The sequence below is a fragment of the Stegostoma tigrinum genome, chromosome 37 (genome assembly GCF_030684315.1).
Source record: "Stegostoma tigrinum isolate sSteTig4 chromosome 37, sSteTig4.hap1, whole genome shotgun sequence".
NCBI classification, from domain to species: Eukaryota; Metazoa; Chordata; class Chondrichthyes; order Orectolobiformes; family Stegostomatidae; genus Stegostoma; species Stegostoma tigrinum.
The window spans coordinates 1118093-1137106 of record NC_081390.1 but is presented as its reverse complement, the minus strand read 5'-3'; the positions used below and the strand labels follow the sequence as shown (position 1 = coordinate 1137106).

At 43.7% G+C, this 19014-nt stretch overlaps 1 protein-coding gene across 3 annotated transcripts in view; it reads left to right on the top strand.

Moving 5' to 3' along the window:
* Window positions 1-19014, top strand: part of LOC125467436 (polyunsaturated fatty acid 5-lipoxygenase) — a 54882-nt gene that overhangs the window by 22279 nt on the left and 13589 nt on the right. For all 3 annotated transcript variants that reach the window (XM_059640247.1, XM_059640245.1, XM_059640246.1), the window contains exons 5-10: window positions 1322-1428; window positions 1993-2165; window positions 3090-3236; window positions 16166-16369; window positions 17381-17467; window positions 17548-17726. In XM_059640247.1, the coding sequence (XP_059496230.1) occupies window positions 1322-1428; window positions 1993-2165; window positions 3090-3236; window positions 16166-16369; window positions 17381-17467; window positions 17548-17726 (897 nt within the window). The remainder of the gene's footprint in view (window positions 1-1321; window positions 1429-1992; window positions 2166-3089; window positions 3237-16165; window positions 16370-17380; window positions 17468-17547; window positions 17727-19014) is intronic.

Below are 19014 nucleotides of genomic sequence, written 5' to 3'. Positions count from 1 at the left end.
CACGTTGTTATTGGAACAATTCACAGCAAGGCAGAAGGTCTTTCTAATTGATAACTGGTCACTAGTCCATAGACCAATCAGCTATTTGTTGCGAACCAAAGCTGCAATTATACACTACTCTTTGACTACAGTTTATCTGTAAACTATACGTCAACAATGCTGGAACCAGCAGCTATGTAAATAGTGCTTACAATGAGGGTCAGTTACTTGTTTTCAAAACATGCAGCAATCCTTACTTCCAAAACCATTCTTTTCCCATTTTAATCCACCACTAAAAATATAGGAAATGAAAAAAGACATTGTCTTTACACAAGGGAATGGAATTTAACAGTAGGAAAGTTTGACTACAATTGTACAAGATATGGGTGAGAACACATTTGGAGTATGAAAAACAGCTTTAGCTTCCTTAGTTAAGAAAGGACATAAATTCACTGAAAATAATTAAGGCAATATTAATTCAATTGATACCTGGGATTGGGTAGGGGAAGTGGAGACTTGCCTTATAAGGAACATGTGACCATTGGTGTTTGGAAGAATAATAAGTGATTTTATTAAAACACACAAGCTACTGAGGGGATTGGATAAAGTGGATGTTGCAAACATGTTTCATCTTGTGGAAGAGACTAAAATCCGGGATCGCAGTTTAAAACTAGGGAGCTCAGATTCAAGATGGAAATGAGGTAAAGACGTACTATTTTACAGACAGTCTTTAGAGTCACAGTAGGGGCAGAGCCATTTAAAATTCTCCAGGCAGAGGTTAATAGTTTCTTGACTAAGAGAGTCAAGGCTTATGACAGTAAACAGCAAAGTGGAGTCCCAGCTACAACCCGATCACCCACAATCTGATGAAATGAGCAAATGGCCATCAGGTGCTGAATGGCCTCCTCCTGTTGGCTGTGTACAGCCTGTGTTGTCAATTGTCTCACGTCATAAGGTTATATACAATCTGAGGAAGTTGATTTGGTGCCAATGACGGGGTTTGTTAGTGACTCACTGGAAGATCCCAGGTCATCACTGTATTATTATGTGGACAGTCATTTTCTGAGCCCCATCTGGATGGCCATTACCAGCATTTTTGGGGAAATTAGATACCATCCCACTGTTTCCATTCAGTGTATTTTCCCATTGGCTTCTATGAACACAGATTAGACTCCAAAACCTGGGACCCTCCAAGAGTGAGTGGGAGCCCCTATCCCCTTGCCTGCACATCTCCCCCCAATACCTTCCTCTCACGCTGACCCACCATCACCGTCCCAGCTCATCTAATTCACTCAGAAGAATTCCATACCTGTTTCGAATGAAAGGAACTATTTTTTCACAGGATGGAGAATCTTTACGTGAATCGCTTCATGCACATGTTTCAGTCTTCATGGAGTGATTTTGCGGACTTTGAGAAGATCTTTGTTCGTATTAGCAACACGATTTCAGGTATGACATATATCTATTCCATGCTGTAAACACTGTAAAATCCTAGTGCCCCTGGTAGACCTGCTCCCAGCAACCAAGCACCCGTGCCAGGTTAAAACTCAATCCTACACTTGCTCAGCTTTGGTTTAAATAAGATGGTCCTCAAGCAGCCTCTGTCCTTTTGTCAAGTAACTTATCCATCATAAAAATAGAATACTGCAAATGCTGGAAATCTGAAGGAACAGCAAAAGGTGCTGGAGAAACTCAGCAGGCCTGTGGAGAAACAATAGAAATATCGTTTCAAGCCCAATCTCATTTTTTTTTAGATCTGAAGAAACGCGTGTTCTGGTGAAACCCAACATAAGCTGGACGATCAGCACCTCGTTTTCCATTTAGGCACCTTGTATTCTGCTTTAGTCAATAAATTTTAGTTGGGTTTGTGTTGAGGAGAAAAGGGCAGCTGTAGATCAGCGAGGATTTCACTCAAGGAGGGTCCAGCCCTGCACTGTGTTATAACAGTTATGGGGAGAAGTTGGAAGAGGGTAACTGAGGAGGGAGGAGTGATAATGTTTGTGCCTCTTGCAGAGTACGTCATGCAACACTGGCAGGAGGATTTCATGTTTGGATACCAGTTCCTGAATGGATGCAATCCCGTCATCTTTAAGAAATGCAACAGATTGCCAGAGAAATTCCCTGTCACCAACGAAATGGTGCAGATCTGCTTGGAACGGCAATTGACGCTGGAAGAAGAAGTAGAGGTGCAGAGATCCTCAACCTCCAGTTACTGCAGAGATACAAAGGGTAGAGCTGAGGGCAAGGTGCCTGGCACATGGGCTACAGGGAGCGTGATGAGTACAAGGGTGCAGGGAAGAGTGCCAACATGGGGCATAAGAGGGTCCCTTAGGAAGGGGACACCTGTGAGGGACAAGGACAGGGGTAGCAAAAAAGATTAAAATGGCCCGTGAAAAGCTGAGATCACTGATTACAATAAAACTCAACTTCTCACAACCTCCAAAGTCAATCACCTCCACGAGAATCAGCAAAGCTAAAAATCAGCTGTCATTTCCTAATTTCCAAGTCAGCAGCACTCTGATATTATCCAACAGAGATTCCAGCCAATGGCCTTCACCTGGATAGATCCCCAAAGCAGGTGAAGATTGACTGTCAGGACAAGCGTAATCTGGAGAATGCACGGTTTCTCTGCCACGGTGCTACTGGCTGCATTTCCTCTGGGCACATGGTGTCATCGCAGCCAAAATGAGATGCTGTATGCCAGGTCAAAGTAGTCAGCCCTAGTCTGCACTTCCCGTCCTCAGATTGCTTGTTGTGAGAGGGCAGGATATTATCCCAGTACACAGCCTTTCGGAGTCAAGCAGCTTGGTAAAATCCTGGGCTAACCTTAGACCTGAAGGTGGGAATACAGGAAAAACTGCTGTTCAGGGCACAAGGCACCCAAGCACAGATCACTATCTTGGGAATTCACCCCAGCCCAGGTCAGTGCCCAGTATCCCCCCGACACCAGACCAGACACAGCCCACTGGATCAACCCCAGCCCAATTAACTGTCCCCAAATCACTACAGATCATCCCCAATACAGGTCCATGCCCCTGCACAGCCCTGTGCCTTGAAAATTTACAAAGGAAGGATTTTAACATGACTGTGTTACTTTGTTCTTGGGACAGAAAGGAAACATTTACTTGGCAGACTACGAGATAATGGATGGGATTCCTGCCAATTGCACTGACCCCTGCACCATCCAATACCTGACAGCACCCATGTGCCTGCTATACAATAACTCCCAAAATAAACTGGTGCCCATCGCAATCCAGGTAAGTGTCATCTTTAAACAAGAAAATAAAACCAGAGAATAAAGCAGTACCATAAGAGACAGGAGTGAGAACTAGTAGACGCGAGGTTTTAAGACTGTTGGTTGTCAGAGAAAGGTTTCTATTTACAGCCGTTGTGGCTGTCCTATTTTTGCCATCTCTTTGAAACAACTAGCCAATTTCTTCCATGCACACAGTACCTGCAAATTTCTCTTCGTATTTAACCAACTTCTTTCTAAAATTTACAGATGAATCTGCTTCCAGACAGCTTACTCTGCAAATAAAATTATCCTAATCTCCTCTTTACATCTTTTATCAATTATTTTTCCAATTAGATGCTGGTATCCTGTAGTTACCAAGCATGATTCCAGTGAGAACAGTTCCTCTCTTGTTGTTCCATCAGAACCTGTCATTATTTTGAGCAATTCTAATACATCATGTCGATGGCTCAGTGGTCAGCATTCCTGTCTCACACCATCAGGGTCCTGGGCTCAATTCCAGCCTCGGGCCTGTGTGGCACATTCTCCTTGAATCTGTTGGGTTTCCTCCCACAATCGAAAGAATTACAAGTTAGGCGGATTAGCCATGCTAAATTACCCATAGTGTTCAGGTACATGTAGGCTAGGCGCGTTAGCCATGGAAAATGCAGGGTTACAGGGATAGGGTAGGGGGATGGGTCTGGGTGGGGTGCTCTTCGGAGGTGTGGACTTGTTGAGCTGAATGGCCTGTTTCCACACTGTGGGGATTCTATTCTATAAAAAAAATTTTCCTGTTCCAATAGGAACAATCCCAGCTTCTCTGAAAAATATAAAGTTTTATCCTTTATTCCATTCTGGTGAATTCCTAATATACGCCAGGCCTTGACATCCTTCCTGAGGCTGTGTCCAAAATTAGATAGAATACTGTAGCTGGTGCTGGGCACAAATTAGACACTGAGAAGGAGGAAGCTAAGGTGGTTAATGTCCTTTCAATCAATTAAGAGGAGGCATTGTGTGCTGGGTGAAGGTACATTGTTGAATGGGACACGAAGAAGTGTTTTATGTTGCACTTTCCACTCTTTCAGGACTTTTTCCAAGTAACTAGTCAACAACTGCACTACTGTTGTATCACATGACTAAGGAATTGACGTAGGTCATGAGTTTATATCAGTAACACTTCCTATGTCAAAGGATTTGGAGGGATATGGACAAGCACAGACCAGTGAGACTAGTTCAGTTTGGGAAACTTGATCAGCATGGACGAGTTAGACTGAAGGGTTTGTTTCCATGCTGTATGACTCTATGACTCTGTGTTTGCAACCAATGAGCTATTTCTTGAAGTATCTTCACTTCTGTAATGTTGAAAATGCAGTTGCCAGTTTTGATGCAGAGAGCTTCCACAAACAGCAGTGAGATAATGACCACATGAACTGTTTCAGTGATGTCAGAATGTTGGGGACAAGTCCGTTCCTGCTGTTCATATAGTGTATTGTGATCTTCTCTTCATACTTAGCTGAGAAAAGACAGGACCTGTCCACCCAGTTAGTGAACAGCTCATAGTCAGGATATAGATACCAGTCAATACATGGTCATCAACTAGCTGACAGCCTTTTGTCCTAGGTATTTTGATAAGTTACAAAATTAATATGATTAATAACATTCCAATTATATTAATATTAAAAATAACATATAATGATATTAATTTTGATAGCCACATGTGTTCTATATTTATGGTGCATACATATTTCATCCTGACTATCGACTATGTTACAGACCTCTCAAAGAGGTATTGTGTAAACAGCTGTAAGAATCCGTGCAATATCTGGGCCATCTTTCTCTCTCTCTCTCTCTCTGTCACACTCTGTGATGCTCTGGTGTCACTCGGTAGATGCCTCCCCCATCCCTCGTGCTGATTGTCAATTTTAATCTGTACATATCAATACTGGAAAACATCCACTGTCTATCTCTCATTGTCCTCCCTGCTCTTTTGCTATTTCTTGACTTGATCTAAACACCTTCTGTGAAAATCCCAATTGCACCCATCTTTCATTTGCTTGCACCTTTCCAAATTTCTATCTGCATTTTAACAAATTCTGATCTCGTTGTTGCAGCTTTTGCTACCGCTCCCCATTTACTAAATTCAGTATAAGAACACAGAACAAAGAAAATTACAGCGCAGAAACAGGCCCTTCAGCCCTCCAAGCCTGCGCTGATCAAGAACTTCTGTCTAAACCTGTCATCTATTTTTTAAAGGCCTGTATCCCTTTGCCCTGTCCATCCATGTGCCTGTCCAGATATATCTTAAAAGACACTAACGTGTCTGCGTCTACCACCTCCGCTGGCAACGTGTTCCAGGCACCCACCGCCCTCTGCCTAAAGAACTTCCCGCGCATATCTCACTTAAACTTTCCTGCTCTCACTTTGAACTCATAACCCCGAGTAATTGAGCCCCCACTCTGGGGAAAAGCTTCTTGCTATCTACCCTGTCTATACCCCTCATTATTTTGTAGACCTCGATCAGGGCCCCCCTCAATCTCTGTCTTTGTAATGTAAAGAATCCTAATCTACTCAACCTTTCTTCATAGCTAGCACCCTCCATACCAGGAAACATCCTGGTGAACCTCCTCTGCACCCTCTCCAAAGCATTCACATCCTTTTGGTAATGTGGCAACCGGAACTGTACACAGTACTCTAAATGTGGCCGAACCAAAGTCTTATACAACTGTAACATGACCTACCAACTCTTGTACTCAACACCCCGGCCAATGAAGGAAAGCATGCTGAACACCTTCTTGACCACCCTACTGACCTGCGTTGCCACCTTCAGGGAACAATGGACCTGAACACCCAGATCTCTCTGTGCATCAATTTTCCCTAGGACTTTTCCATTTACTGTATAGTTCGCCCTTGAATTAGATCTTCCAAAATACATCACCTCACATTTGCCCGGATTGAACCCCAGTGGGCGACACAGTGGCTTAGTGGTTAGCACTGCAGCCTCACAGCGCCAGGGACCCGGGTTCGATTCCAGCCACGGGCGACTGTCTGTGTGGAGTTTGCACATTCTCCCTGTGTCTGCGTGGGTTTCCTCCGAGTGCTCCGGTTTCCTCCCACGGCTGAAAGATGTGCAGGCTAGGTAGATTGGCCATGCTAAATTGCCCATAGTGTTCAGGGGCGTGTGGATTATAGGTGAAGGCATCTGTGTGGGATGCTTCAAGGGGCAGTGTGGACTTGTTGGGCCGAATGGCCTGTTTCCACACTGTAGAGAATCTAATCTAATCTAATCATCTGCCATTTATCTGCCCAACTCTCCAGTCTATCTAAATTCTGCTGTAATATCTGATAGTCCCCTTCACTATCTGCTACTCCACCAATCTTAGTGTCATCTGCAAACTTGCTAATCATACCATCTATACCTTCCTCCAAATCATTTACGTATATCACAAACAACAGTGGTCCCAGCACAGATCCCTGTGGAACACCACTGGTCACAGGTCTCCATTTTGAGAAACTCCCTTCTACTACTACTCTCTGTCTCCTGTTGCCCAGCCAGTTTTTTATCCATCTAGCTAGCACACCATGGACCCCGTGCGATTTCACTTTCTCCATCAGCCTACCATGGGGAACCTTATCAAATGCCTTACTGAAGTCCATGTATATGACATATACACCCTTTCCCTCATCAATCAACTTTGTCACATCCTCAAAGCATTCTATTAAGTTGATAAAACATGACCTTCCCCGCACAAAACCATGTTGTCCAACACTGGTAAGCCCATTTTCTTCCAAATGAGAATAGATCCTATCCCTCAGTATCTTCTCCAGCAGCTTCCCCACCACTGACATAAGGCTCACTGGTTGATAATTGCCTGGATTATCCCTGCTATCCTTCTTAAACAAGGGACAACATTATAAATTCGCCAGTTGTCCAGGACCTCACCCATGTTTAAGGATGCTGGAAAGATATCTATTAGGGCCCCGGCTATTTCCTCTCTTGCTTCCCTCAAGAACCTGGGATAGATCCCATCCAGACCTGGCGACTTGTCCACCTTAATACCTTTTAGGATACCCAACACTTCCTCCTTCCTCATGCTGACTTGACCTAGAGTAAACAAACATCTATCCCTAACCTCAACATCCATCATGTCCCTCTCCTTGGTGAATACCGATGCAAAGTACTTGTTAAGAATGTCACCCATTTTCTCTGACTCAACGCATAACTCTCCTTCTTTGTCCTTAAGTCGGCCGATCCTTTCTCCAGTTACCCTCTTGCTCTTTATATGTGAATAAAAGGCTTTGAGATTTTCCTTAGCCATGTTTGCTAAAGATATCTCATGTCCCCTTTTAGCCTTCTTAATTCCTCGTTTCAGATTTGCCCTACATTCCCGATATTCTTCCAAAGCTTCATCTGTCTTCAGTAGCCTAAACCTTGTGTATGCTTCCTTTTTTCTCTTAGCTAGTCTCACAATTTCACCTGTCATCCATGGTTCCTTAATCTTGTCGCTTTCACAGAAACATGTCTCTCCTGCACGCTATTCAACCTCTCTTTAAAGGCCTCCCACATATCAAATGTGGATTTACCTTTGAACAGTTTCTCCCAATCTACATTCCCCAGATCCTGCCGAATTTTGATATAGTTGCTCTTCCCCTAGTTTAGAACTCTTCCTTTAGGCCCACTCTCATCTTTGTCCATGAGTATTTTAAAACTTACGGAATTGTGGTCACTGTTTCTAAAGTAGTCCCCTACTGTAATTTCAACCACCTGGCTGGGCTCATTCCCCAATACCAGGTCCAGTATGGCCCCTTCCTGAGCTGAACTACATACATACTGCTCGAGAAAACCCTCCTGGAGGCTCCTTGTGAATTCTGCTCCATCTTGACCCCTAACACTGAGTGAATCCCAGTCAATGTTGGGAAAATTAATACTCCTATACCTTTCCATAATCTGTTTACATTTTTGTACCTCTATCTCACGCTCGCTATTGGGAGGCCTGTAGTACAGCCCCAACATTATTACTGCACCCTTCTTATTTCTGCATTCTACCCATTTTGCCTCACTGCTCGAGTCCTCCGTAGTGCCCCTCTTCAGTACAGCTATGATATTGTCTTTGACCAGTAATGCTACTCCTCCACCCCTTTTACCTCCCTCTCGGGGCGGCACGGTGGCTCAGTGGTTAGCACTGCAGCCTCACAGCACCAGGGACCCAGGTTCAATTCCAGCCTCAGGCGACTGTCTGTGTGGAATTTGCACATTCTCCCTGTGTCTGCATCGGCTTCCTCCCACAGTCCAAAGATGTGCAAGCTAGGTGGATTGGCCATGCTAAATTGCCCGTAGTGTTCAGGGGTGTGTGAGTTCTAGGGGGATGGATCTAGGTGGGATGCTTCAAGGGGCGGTGTGACTTGTTGGGCCAAAGGGCCTGTTTCCACACTGTCGGGAATCTAATCTAATCTAATCTACCTTCCTTTATGCATCGATATCCTGGGACATCTAGTTGCCAATCATGCCCTTCCCTTAACCAAGTCAGTAATAACAATAACATGATACTCCCAGGCACAGATCCAAGCCCTAAGCTCATCTGCCTTATCTACTAGACTTCTCACAGTAAAACAAATGCACCTCAGACCACTTGTCCTTTTCTGATCATCATCTGCTCCCTGCCTCCTCTTCCCTTTAGTCACGCTGACTTCATTATCTACCTTCTTACGGGCTTTAGTTACTACCTCCTTTATGTCCAATAACTTGTCCAATATTTGGTTCCCATCCCCCTGCCACATTAGTATAAACCCTCCCACACAGCGTTAGCAAAAGCAGCCCCAAGGACATTGGTTTCAGTCCGGACCAGGTATAGACCGTCCAATTTGTAATAGTCCCACCTTCCCCAGAACCAGTCCTAATGCCTCAAAAATCTGAACCCCTCCTTCCTGCACCATTTCTCAAGCCACGCATTCATCCTGGATATTCTTCCATTTCTTCTCTGACTAGCACGTGGCACTGGTGGCAATCCTGAGATTACTAGCTCTGAAGTCGTACTTTTTAACTTGGCTCCTAACTCCCTAAATTCTGCTTGTAGGACCTCATTGTTGCCTACATGCACCACGACAGCTGGCAGTTCACCCTCCCGGTTCAGAATGTCCTGCAGTTGATCTGAGACATCCCTGATATGCACCTGGGAGGCAACATACCATTCGGGAGTCTCATTTTCAACCACAGAACCACTTATCAACTCCCCTTACTATTGAATTCCCTATGACTACAGCCCCTCCACTCTTTTTCCTGCCTTTCTGTACAGCAGAGTCAGTCACGGTGCCATGAACTTGGCTACTGCTGCCTTCGCCTGGTGAGCCATCTCCCCCAACAGTATCCAAAACGAAAAACCTGTTTTGGAGGAAGAAGACGGCAAGGGACGCTGCATTGCCTTCCTGCTTTTTTTCTGCCTTTTGGTCACCCATTCCCTTTCTCTCTCTGCAATCCTAATCTGCGGTGTGACCAATTTGCTAAAGTGCTACCACGACCCCCAGTATAAACCCAGGTTAAACAGCCACAAGTATTCATAGCCTTTAATTTTTTCAAGATTCACCTGCCAATATTTCCCACAGTCAACAGGTTCTTAGATACCCCCTTCGTCCTGTTCATAGAAAGTAGATAAATCCTTTCTGGTATATTTGTTTTCCAATTTCTTTTGCAGATCCTTTGAGCTTCTGACTATTTATTTTTGCTTTGCTCAGTTCCAGGGGCAGCACAGTGGCTCAGTGTTTAGCACTGCAGCCTCACAGCACCAGGGACCCGGGTTCGATTCCCGCCTCGGGCGACTGTCTGTGTGGAGTTTGTACATTCTCCCCGTGTCTGTGTGGGTTTCCTCCGGGTGCTCCAGTTTCCTCCCACAGTCCAAAGATGTGCAGGCTAGTTGGATTGGCCTTGCTAAATTGCCCATAGTGCCCAGGGGTGTGTGGGTTGTAGGGGGATGGGTCTGGGTGGGATGCTTCAAGGGGTGGTGTGGACTTGTTGGGCCGAAGGGCCTGTTTCCACACTGTAGGTAATCTAATCTAATCATAACCTAAGTTTCAAAATCACAGAATTTAGATTAGTTCAATTTGGTGGAGTTCATCTAATTAAAAGCTTCAAACTGATCTCTTCTTCGAACTAACAGTTTGAATATCAATTGATTGTCACATGTACCTGAGTACAGTGAAAAGTTTTGTCTATGAGCAGCACAGGCAGATCATAATAAGCAAGGACATATGGATAACAATAGCTGCAAATTGCAGTGGGTCAGACAGCATCCATGGAGAGAGAGCAAGTTCACGTTTTGAGTCTGACTCCTCATCAGGGCTGAAGTGAAGTGTGGACAGGGCAGCATTTTTTTAAAAATTCATTTATGGGATGAGGAGATGTTACTTTTAGGCAGCATTTATCGCCCATCCCCAATTGCCCAGGTGACTGTTGAGAGTCAACCACATTGCGGTGGGTCTGAAGTCAAATGTAGGCCAGATCAGGTAAGGATGGCAGTTTCCTTCCCTAAACAGCATTAGTGAATCAAATGGATTTTTCTGACAATCAGCAATGGATTCCTTGTTATCACTAGGCCAAATATTTCTAATTGAATTAAAATTCCAGCATCTGGATGCTGTTGGGGCGGGATTCAAACCAGAATGTTATCTGGGTCTCCGGATTAACAGTCCACAGCTAATACCACGAGGCCATTGCCTCTCCCTCTTTATGCTGTAGTTGGGGCGGATGTGGCGGTGTTGTTGGGGAAAAGATGTTGATAGTTCAGATTAAGTGATCAGAATGTGAGAATGGCAGAACAATTTTGTATCTAACTACCAGACTGGAAAGAGCAGACAGTCCCCCGGGGGTGAAGAGAGGGAAGAGAGGACATGGTGACAGAGAATGTGACAATTAAAGCTAAAAGAAAGGGAAGAAAAGGGAAAATGTAACATGTAAAGCTGAAACAATGAGGAGAAATGGGAATTGGTTCACAATTTAAAGGCGTTGAAATCAATATTAAGTCCAGGACAGGTTGTCGGTTATCGTCACTCCTGGCAACTTGACGCTCTCAACCGTCTCAGCCTCCGCTCCATTGATGTAGATGGGGGCGTTGTCTCCTTTCTTTCAGAAGGCAATGATCAGTTCTAAAGTTTTGCCAACATTGAGAGAGAGAGGCACCCCACATCACTAAGCCCTCATAATCCTACCACAGTGGTTTTGTCAGCAAACTTGTATATGGCATTCATTCAGAATCTGGCTACACAGTCATGGAAGTGCAGGGAGTACAGTAGGGAACTGAGAATGCATCCATGGAGGGGTTCCATTGTTGAGTGTTATTGTGGTGGAGGCACAGTTGTCTATCTTCACAGATTGCGTCTATGTGTCAGGAAGCTGAGGATCCAGTTGCAGAGGGCGGAGCTGAGACCAAGGACATGGAGTTTTGGTATTAGCCTGGAGGGGATAATGGTGTTGAGGGTGGAGCTGTAGTCAATGAGCAGGAGTCTGATGTAAATGTCCTGGTTGTCCAGTTGTTCCTGGGATGAGTGCAAGGCTAGGGAAATGGCTACTGCTATGGACCTGTTATGTCAGTAGGCAAATTGCTGGAAATCAAGGAATGCTGGGAAATTAGAATTGATGTGGGCCATGACCAGCCTTTCGAATCACTTCATGATTATTGAGCTCAGAGCCACTGGGCAGCAATCATTAAGGCACCTTGCATGTGCTTTCTAGGGTACAAGGATGATGGTAGTCTTCTAAAGCAGGTGATATCTTCGGCTTGCAGGGCAGAGAGGTTGAAAGATGCCAATGAATACGTCTGCCAATTGGTCCATGAGGATCTAAGGTCATGGCCAGGACTCCATCCAGACCCATCACTTTCTTTGAGTTGACTCCCATGAAGACTGATCTGACATCTGCAGTGGTGATGGAGGGAACAGGTGCGCCCAGGACTATCAATAACAAACAAAAGTTTAATGTATCAACGATACAGGGCAGACTTCAAATTGGGTTTAAAACCCAGCTCCTGGACAGGGTGCTTCTTCCTCCCTTGAGACAAAACACTGTGGGAACCAGTCCCTGACTACCTTTAGAGCAATACCTTTGTCCAGTTGATGTGGGTCACTTCCTCACCACACCCAATTACCCATAAACAAGCACACAACATGGCATTCAAAACCTTTATTTTATCGTCCCCTTGAGTTTACTGCCGAGCCTTATTCAAACATTGCCGATAAAGAGGCACTACTTAATTTGCTTGCATGGTTCTACGTGTGCATGATCTCTCAGCCTAATACAATGGATTCTTTCATAATGTTCACCTTTTCTGAAAATGAACAGTATCCCATTCATTAAATGTCAGTGTTCTGTGTGCGAGATTGCTCCTGGCTGGTAAGAGTTATCTGATGTCGTGCCGTCATGTCTATTCTCACGGCCCATTTGTTTTTCCACAGTGAAACGAGAACACAGTCCTTCGGACTTACCTCTAAAAATGAATAAAAGTAGTCTTTATTCGCTCATGATTAATTGCTTGTTCTTCAGTTCCAGGACAATTGAGGTGTTTGCAGACTGTTTATGGTTTTTGTTACGTGTGGCTCAGTAAAAATAGAACAGTTCTTATTCCAACAACAGCAGTTATTTTTGCTTTGTTAGATAAGTAAAATGCATAGAACCATAGACTTTTATAATACAGAAGGATACCATTTGCCCTATTGCATCTGTCCTGGTTCCTGAAAGAGCAACTTAGCTATTCCTATTCTCCAACCTTGTCTCTATTGCCTGCTAAATCCATCACTTTAAAAATATGTATCCAGCTCTCTTTTGAAATCTCTTATTGAATCCATCTCTACCACTCTCCCAGCGCATTCCAAATCCTAGCAATTCTCTGGGTAAAGATGTTTTTCCTGATCTCACTCCTGCCTCTCTTGCTGAAAATCTTGAAATTGCAGCCCCCTAGTTACTGACATACCAACTAGTGGAAACAGAATCTCCTTCTTTAACCTGTCAAAATTGTTCATGACTTTGAACACTTAGATAAGTTTATCACTTAATCTTCTCTGCTCCAATGAGAATAAGCCCAATCTGTTTAATCTTTCCTGGCATCTAAAACCCCTCATTCTTGGTTATATTCTAATTTTGCACTCTGGCCTGGGCCTTAACATCCTTCCTCAAATAAGGTGCCCAGAACTGAACATAATACTTCAATGTGGTCTGACCAATGATTTGGAGAGGTGTAGCATCACTTCCTTGCTTATATATTTTGTGCCTTTATTTATAAACCCAGGGATCCTATAAGGCTTCTTCACAACTGCTTCAACTTGCCTGGCCACCTTCAGAGAATCATGCACATGAACCCCGAGGTCCCTCAACTCCTGTACTCCCCTCAAAGTTTGTCCATTGAGCCTGTATTGTCTCTTCATTTGACTGCGTTGAATTTCATTTACCAGGTATCTGCCCATTTGGCCAACTTGTCAATATCCCTGAAAGTCGCTCAACATCATCCTAACAATTTACTGTTCTCCCTAGCTTAGCATCATGCATAAATTTTGAGAATTTGTCCTCAACACCCATCTTCAAATCATTCATATACATCAGAAAAACCAAGGTGCCAACACCAATCCCTGAGGAACAACATTTTCATCTTGTCTGCAATCTGAGAAATGTCCATCTAAACCTATCATCTGTTTCCGAAATTTTTGCCAACTTCTAATCCATGCTGCCAAGAAAAGATAAATCACACATATTTCTAAACTGCCACATGGTACGGTATCAACTGCTTTCTGAAAGTCCAAATATACAACATCCACAGCATTACCCTCACCCACTGCCTGTGTGACCTTGTCAGAGGATTCAATTAAATTTGTTAGACATCATCTGCCCTTGACAAAGCCAAAGAGTGTGGCTTATCTTTCTCTAAGTGTATATTTACTTTAACCCGCATTTTGGCTTCCATCAGTTTTCCCACTATGGATGTCAAGCAGACAGGTCTATCACTTATCCTTTGTCCCATTCTCAAACAATGCCATCATATTTGCAATCCTCCAGTTCCCCAGGACAAATCCTATGTTATCTATTACTATGCTGCTCAGTTACTTAACAGACACATTTTCATCGGCCATTGTCTCTATCTTAATTTCGTAAAGGCAGAAGCAAAATATTCATTTAGTAACTCTGTTGTACTCATTACTTCAGCAAGCAGTTTACTCTCCTCATTTCTATTCTTCACTAATCTTTTACTATTAATGTGCATATTACTATTTGTTTTCCATCCTTTTCTCATGCGTTCTCTTAGCCTTCCTTATTCTAGCCTTAGCCTCTCTCCTGCATTTGAGATACTCTTCCTGATTTCTTTGCTATTATTATTCCAGTGTGCATCATTTGCCTTCTTTTTCTTCCATATTTCTTAATCAATATTCTTAGTCATCCAGGGTTCACTTGCTTTAGATATCCTGTGTTTACTTCTCATGACCATGTAGCTAGCTGGCACACTATTCATCTCTCTTTTGGAAATCTCTCATTTTTCATCCACTTGTTTATCTACCAAAATAGGTTTCTAATCAACATACTCCAGTTCAACATTTAGACTCCTAAAATTTTCCCTATTCCATCCTGGGATCTTAGTCCTTGACTGATTTTTGCCCTATCCAACTTAATATTGAACCTTATTATATAATGATTACTGTTTCCTAAATGCTCCCCCACTCCAACATTCTCCAGGTGGCCTGCCTCATTTCCTAGGATCAGATCCAGCACAGCCCCCTTCCTGGTAGGACTGGAAAATTCCTGTTCCAGGAAGTTCTTCTGTACACATTGCAAGAAGTTCTCACCTTCTGTGCCCCACACTCTACCTTTTTCCCTGTCTGTCCTTGGGTAATTGAAGTCACCAACTATCACAACTCTACTTCTCCTGCAGATTTCCATAAGCTGCCTACAAATGCTCTTTACTACTTCTTCCCCACTCTTTGAAGGTCTGCAATAATTGCCCAACAAAGTCACCACTCCCCCTTGTATCTCCCCTCCAACAATATAGATTTTAATTCAAAATGTGTACTATCTTTGGCCAAGACTGCTACATCTCCTCCTGTTTTACTTAGCTCATTTCTACTAAATGCCTTATGACACAGCATATTAAGTATCCAGTTCTTTCTGCCTTGAGCCACATTCCTGTCAATGTTATTATGTCATATCCCCTCGAGTAATTTCTGCTTCCAGTTCCCCAATCTTGCTTACAATACTCTGTGCATTTACAGGCATACAATTTAACTCTACCCATATCTCTTTCTGGCTTGTTGGAAGGAAACAAATTCTTTGTTCACTGTCAACTCTCAAGCCTTCCCTCTATTACTTTACTCCATTCCCCATCTTCTCTATTTTGCCCTCTTTGGTACTTCTAAAACCAGAGCTCATTAGTCAATAACATGTGTTTGTAAAATGTTTCTAAGAACACTAGATAACCTAAATATTACACTGAGATAAAAAAAACTCAGAATTGCTTACAACCCATTTATGATATCACAACATTAATTTTCCTTCTCATTGCGTTGACCTTTAATTCCTCCGTCGCTGTTCATTAATTCCTTCCTTGTGGCCTATTCATTTATCCTGCACTGTCCTTTGAGTGCATTTTGTGCAATGCTGATCCGGAAAAAATCACTACACAGGTGGAATTTTCCTTGCACTATAATTCACTCCGTAATTCAGTCACCTTCATCGAAGGACACAAGTTCCATGCTGAGTTAATCATGCCGCTCTGCATGAAACCATGACTGGTTCTTTCCCACACTGTTTAATCCAGTCACTCTCCCATAGCTCTGTGTTCTATTCCACAGTGTCCCCCAAGCTCTGCCTTCTGTTCTGAGGTTTATTTGGGACTTATTTCCTATTACCTTGGCTCTTGATTAAAATCCTGCAAAGGTCATGGATCAAATACCTGACCACCAGTAACGCGAGGATTTTCTTTGCTTCAACAGCTGAAACAAGAACCTGGGCCAGATAATCCCATATTCCTCCCCACTGATGATAAGTATGAATGGTTGTTGGCAAAAATATGGGTGAGGTCAACAGACTTTCACATTCATCAGACGGTCACCCATCTCCTGAAGACTCACCTTATGTCGGAAGTGTTTGGTATAGCGCTCTATCGACAGCTTGCAGCTGTCCACCCTCTGTTCAAGGTAATGCTGCCATGCTGTTTGGCCTCCCTGAGATATTGTCAAACGAATGTAGCAAAAACACCTGCTTATCATGAACTGGGTGAGATTAGGATAAATTCTGTGGCTTCATCCGTGGGAGGGGGCAGCAATCACATTCCCGGGAACAGAAATGTTGCCTTTACACTGACCGTCAGCTTGAAGTTAATGTGATCAGTCCCTGTCTCATTCATGGTGAAAACTCAGCAAAGGTACAAACCCGCTCTGAATGTAGGAAGAGGAGAGGGTGCTGTCATTTTCCATGACAATTTCTCTGTATCAAACCCTGTGTTGTCCCTGCCTGGGAGTGTTTGATGGGAGCAATGTAGAGGACGCTTTACTTTCAGTTTAAAAGCGTAGGGGAAGCTATACTACTTCCAGTTTAAAAGAGTCGAGGGGGCTTTCCTCTATATCTAACCATGTACTATCCCTGTCCTGGAATATTGTTGGGGGCAGTGTAGAGTGACCTTTTAGTCTGTATCTAACCACTGCTGTTCCTGTCCTGGGAGTGTTTGTTGGAGACAATGTAAGCGGGTGCTTGGCTTTGTATCTAACTCAGTGCTATATCAGTCCAGGGAGATTTTAATGGGGACAGGGTAGAAAGAGCTTTAAGTACCCTTGTGGTGCAATGGTAGTATCCCTATCTCTTAGCCAGGAGGCCTTAGTTCAAGTCCCACTTGCTCCAGAGGTGTGCCAGAGCAGCTCTTAATTGATTAGAAAATATTTAGAGAGAGCTTTACTCTATATCTAACCCCATGCTGTGCCTATCCTGGGAATGTTTGCTGAGGCAGTGTAAAAAAGCTATTAGAGAGAGAACAGTGCCCTGGGATTAGTTGGATGAGTTTGGGATGGGATTAATACTAAGTTGACATAGGGCTGAAGGAAGAGTGTTTGGATATTTTAATATTTCTGTTTTCACCGATGTTGAAATACAATCATTCACTCGTTTGCCATTTAACATCTTTCCTCTTCTCTTCCCACTGCATGGATCTTTAGCTGTTGGTGCCTCATGTTCGATTTACCATTGCAATCAACACCAAAGCAAGGGAGCAGCTGATCTGTGAGTGTGGCCTCTTTGACAAGGTAAACGCAGCTGTGAGGAGCTGTTTTCATTGGTACAGTCTCAAGTTATGTGTGTCTGATATTTGTCTGGTTGTATACAGGCGAATGGCACAGGAGGAGGGGGCCATGTTCGAATGGTTCAGCGAGCCATGTCCAGCCTCACCTATAAATCCTTCTGCTTTCCTGAGAGCATCAAGATGCGTGGACTAGACAGCACAGAGGCTCTTCCTTATTACTACTACAGGGATGACGGCCTGAGAGTCTGGGAGGCAGTCCAGAGGTAATTTGGGGGCCGTCTCCCTTTCCCAAAATCTGGATTTCAGGATGGGTTGAACCCAAGTGCTCAGGGCACGGGGGAGATAGTGTTGTTGTGGTACTGTACTTGAATGCATCATCCATTGGCCCCAGGTTCATCTAGGCATCCAGAGGTCCCAGTTTAAGGCTCTAAGTGTTCAAGTCCTCCTGTGGCACCTGATGTGGTCTAAACTCATTTAATAACAACTGAATAGAAACATTAGTCTTAGTATTTATTATTAATTGTTATAAAGACCACATGTCACTAATGTCCTTTCTGGTTTTTTTTTAGCCGGGTCTGGCCTACATTTGGTTCCAGGCACAAATCAATGTGGTTGACTCTTAATTCTGCCCTCTGACATTGTCCTCATGAATCCCTCAGTTCAAGGGCAGTTAGGGATGAGTATCAAATGCTGGCCTTGCCCAAGCTGTCCACATCACAGAACCTTAGAAATGTGGTGCCTCAGAAGGAGGCCATTCAGCCCATCATGCCTGCACCTGTTCTCTAACCAACTGCCAATCTCCTGCCCGTTCCCCATAATCCTGAACACCATTTTTATCCAAATAATCATCCCCTCTTGAATGCCTCAATTGAATCTGCCACCAGCAGACCTCTAGGCGGTGAATTCTTTACCTTAATTACTTGCTGTGTGAATAAATTTACTCTTACATCATCCTTGCTTCATTTGCACATCATTTGAATTCTATGCTCCTATCATTTTTATCTCTTTTACAAGAGGAAACAGTTTCCTCCATCTACTCTATCCAACCTGCTCATGACTTTGAAAACCTCTGTCTGACCTTCATAAAATAAGCGACAGGTTTAGACAGAGGATCTCGATCGGCGCAGGCTTGGAGGGCCGAAGAGCCTGTTCCTGTGCTGCAATTTTCTTTGTTCTTTGTTCAAATCTCCTCTCCACTTTCGTTTTCCCCACCTGATCCTTTCTAAATACCGCTGCCCCAAATGCCTTCCTTTGCTGAGAAAGGTTGTGTGCACTATTGCTTTCCTCACCAGCTGACCTGCAGTCCAGCAATAACTCTGTGTGTTTGCATTGATAAATGAAGGCAAGACGCTTGTGTCAGTAGGCACAGCTAAAACCCAGGACTAATTCTCAAACAGAATGACACCTCCCACAGTGAGGCTTCCAGGATTCATAGGGCTCAGTGATAGTGCTTGGAAGAGTGGCAAATGTATGAAAAAGGGCTTTAAAAATGAAGAGAATGTAATCTCGATAGGAATTCTGAAGAAATTAAAAAGGCACATTGTCATTCTC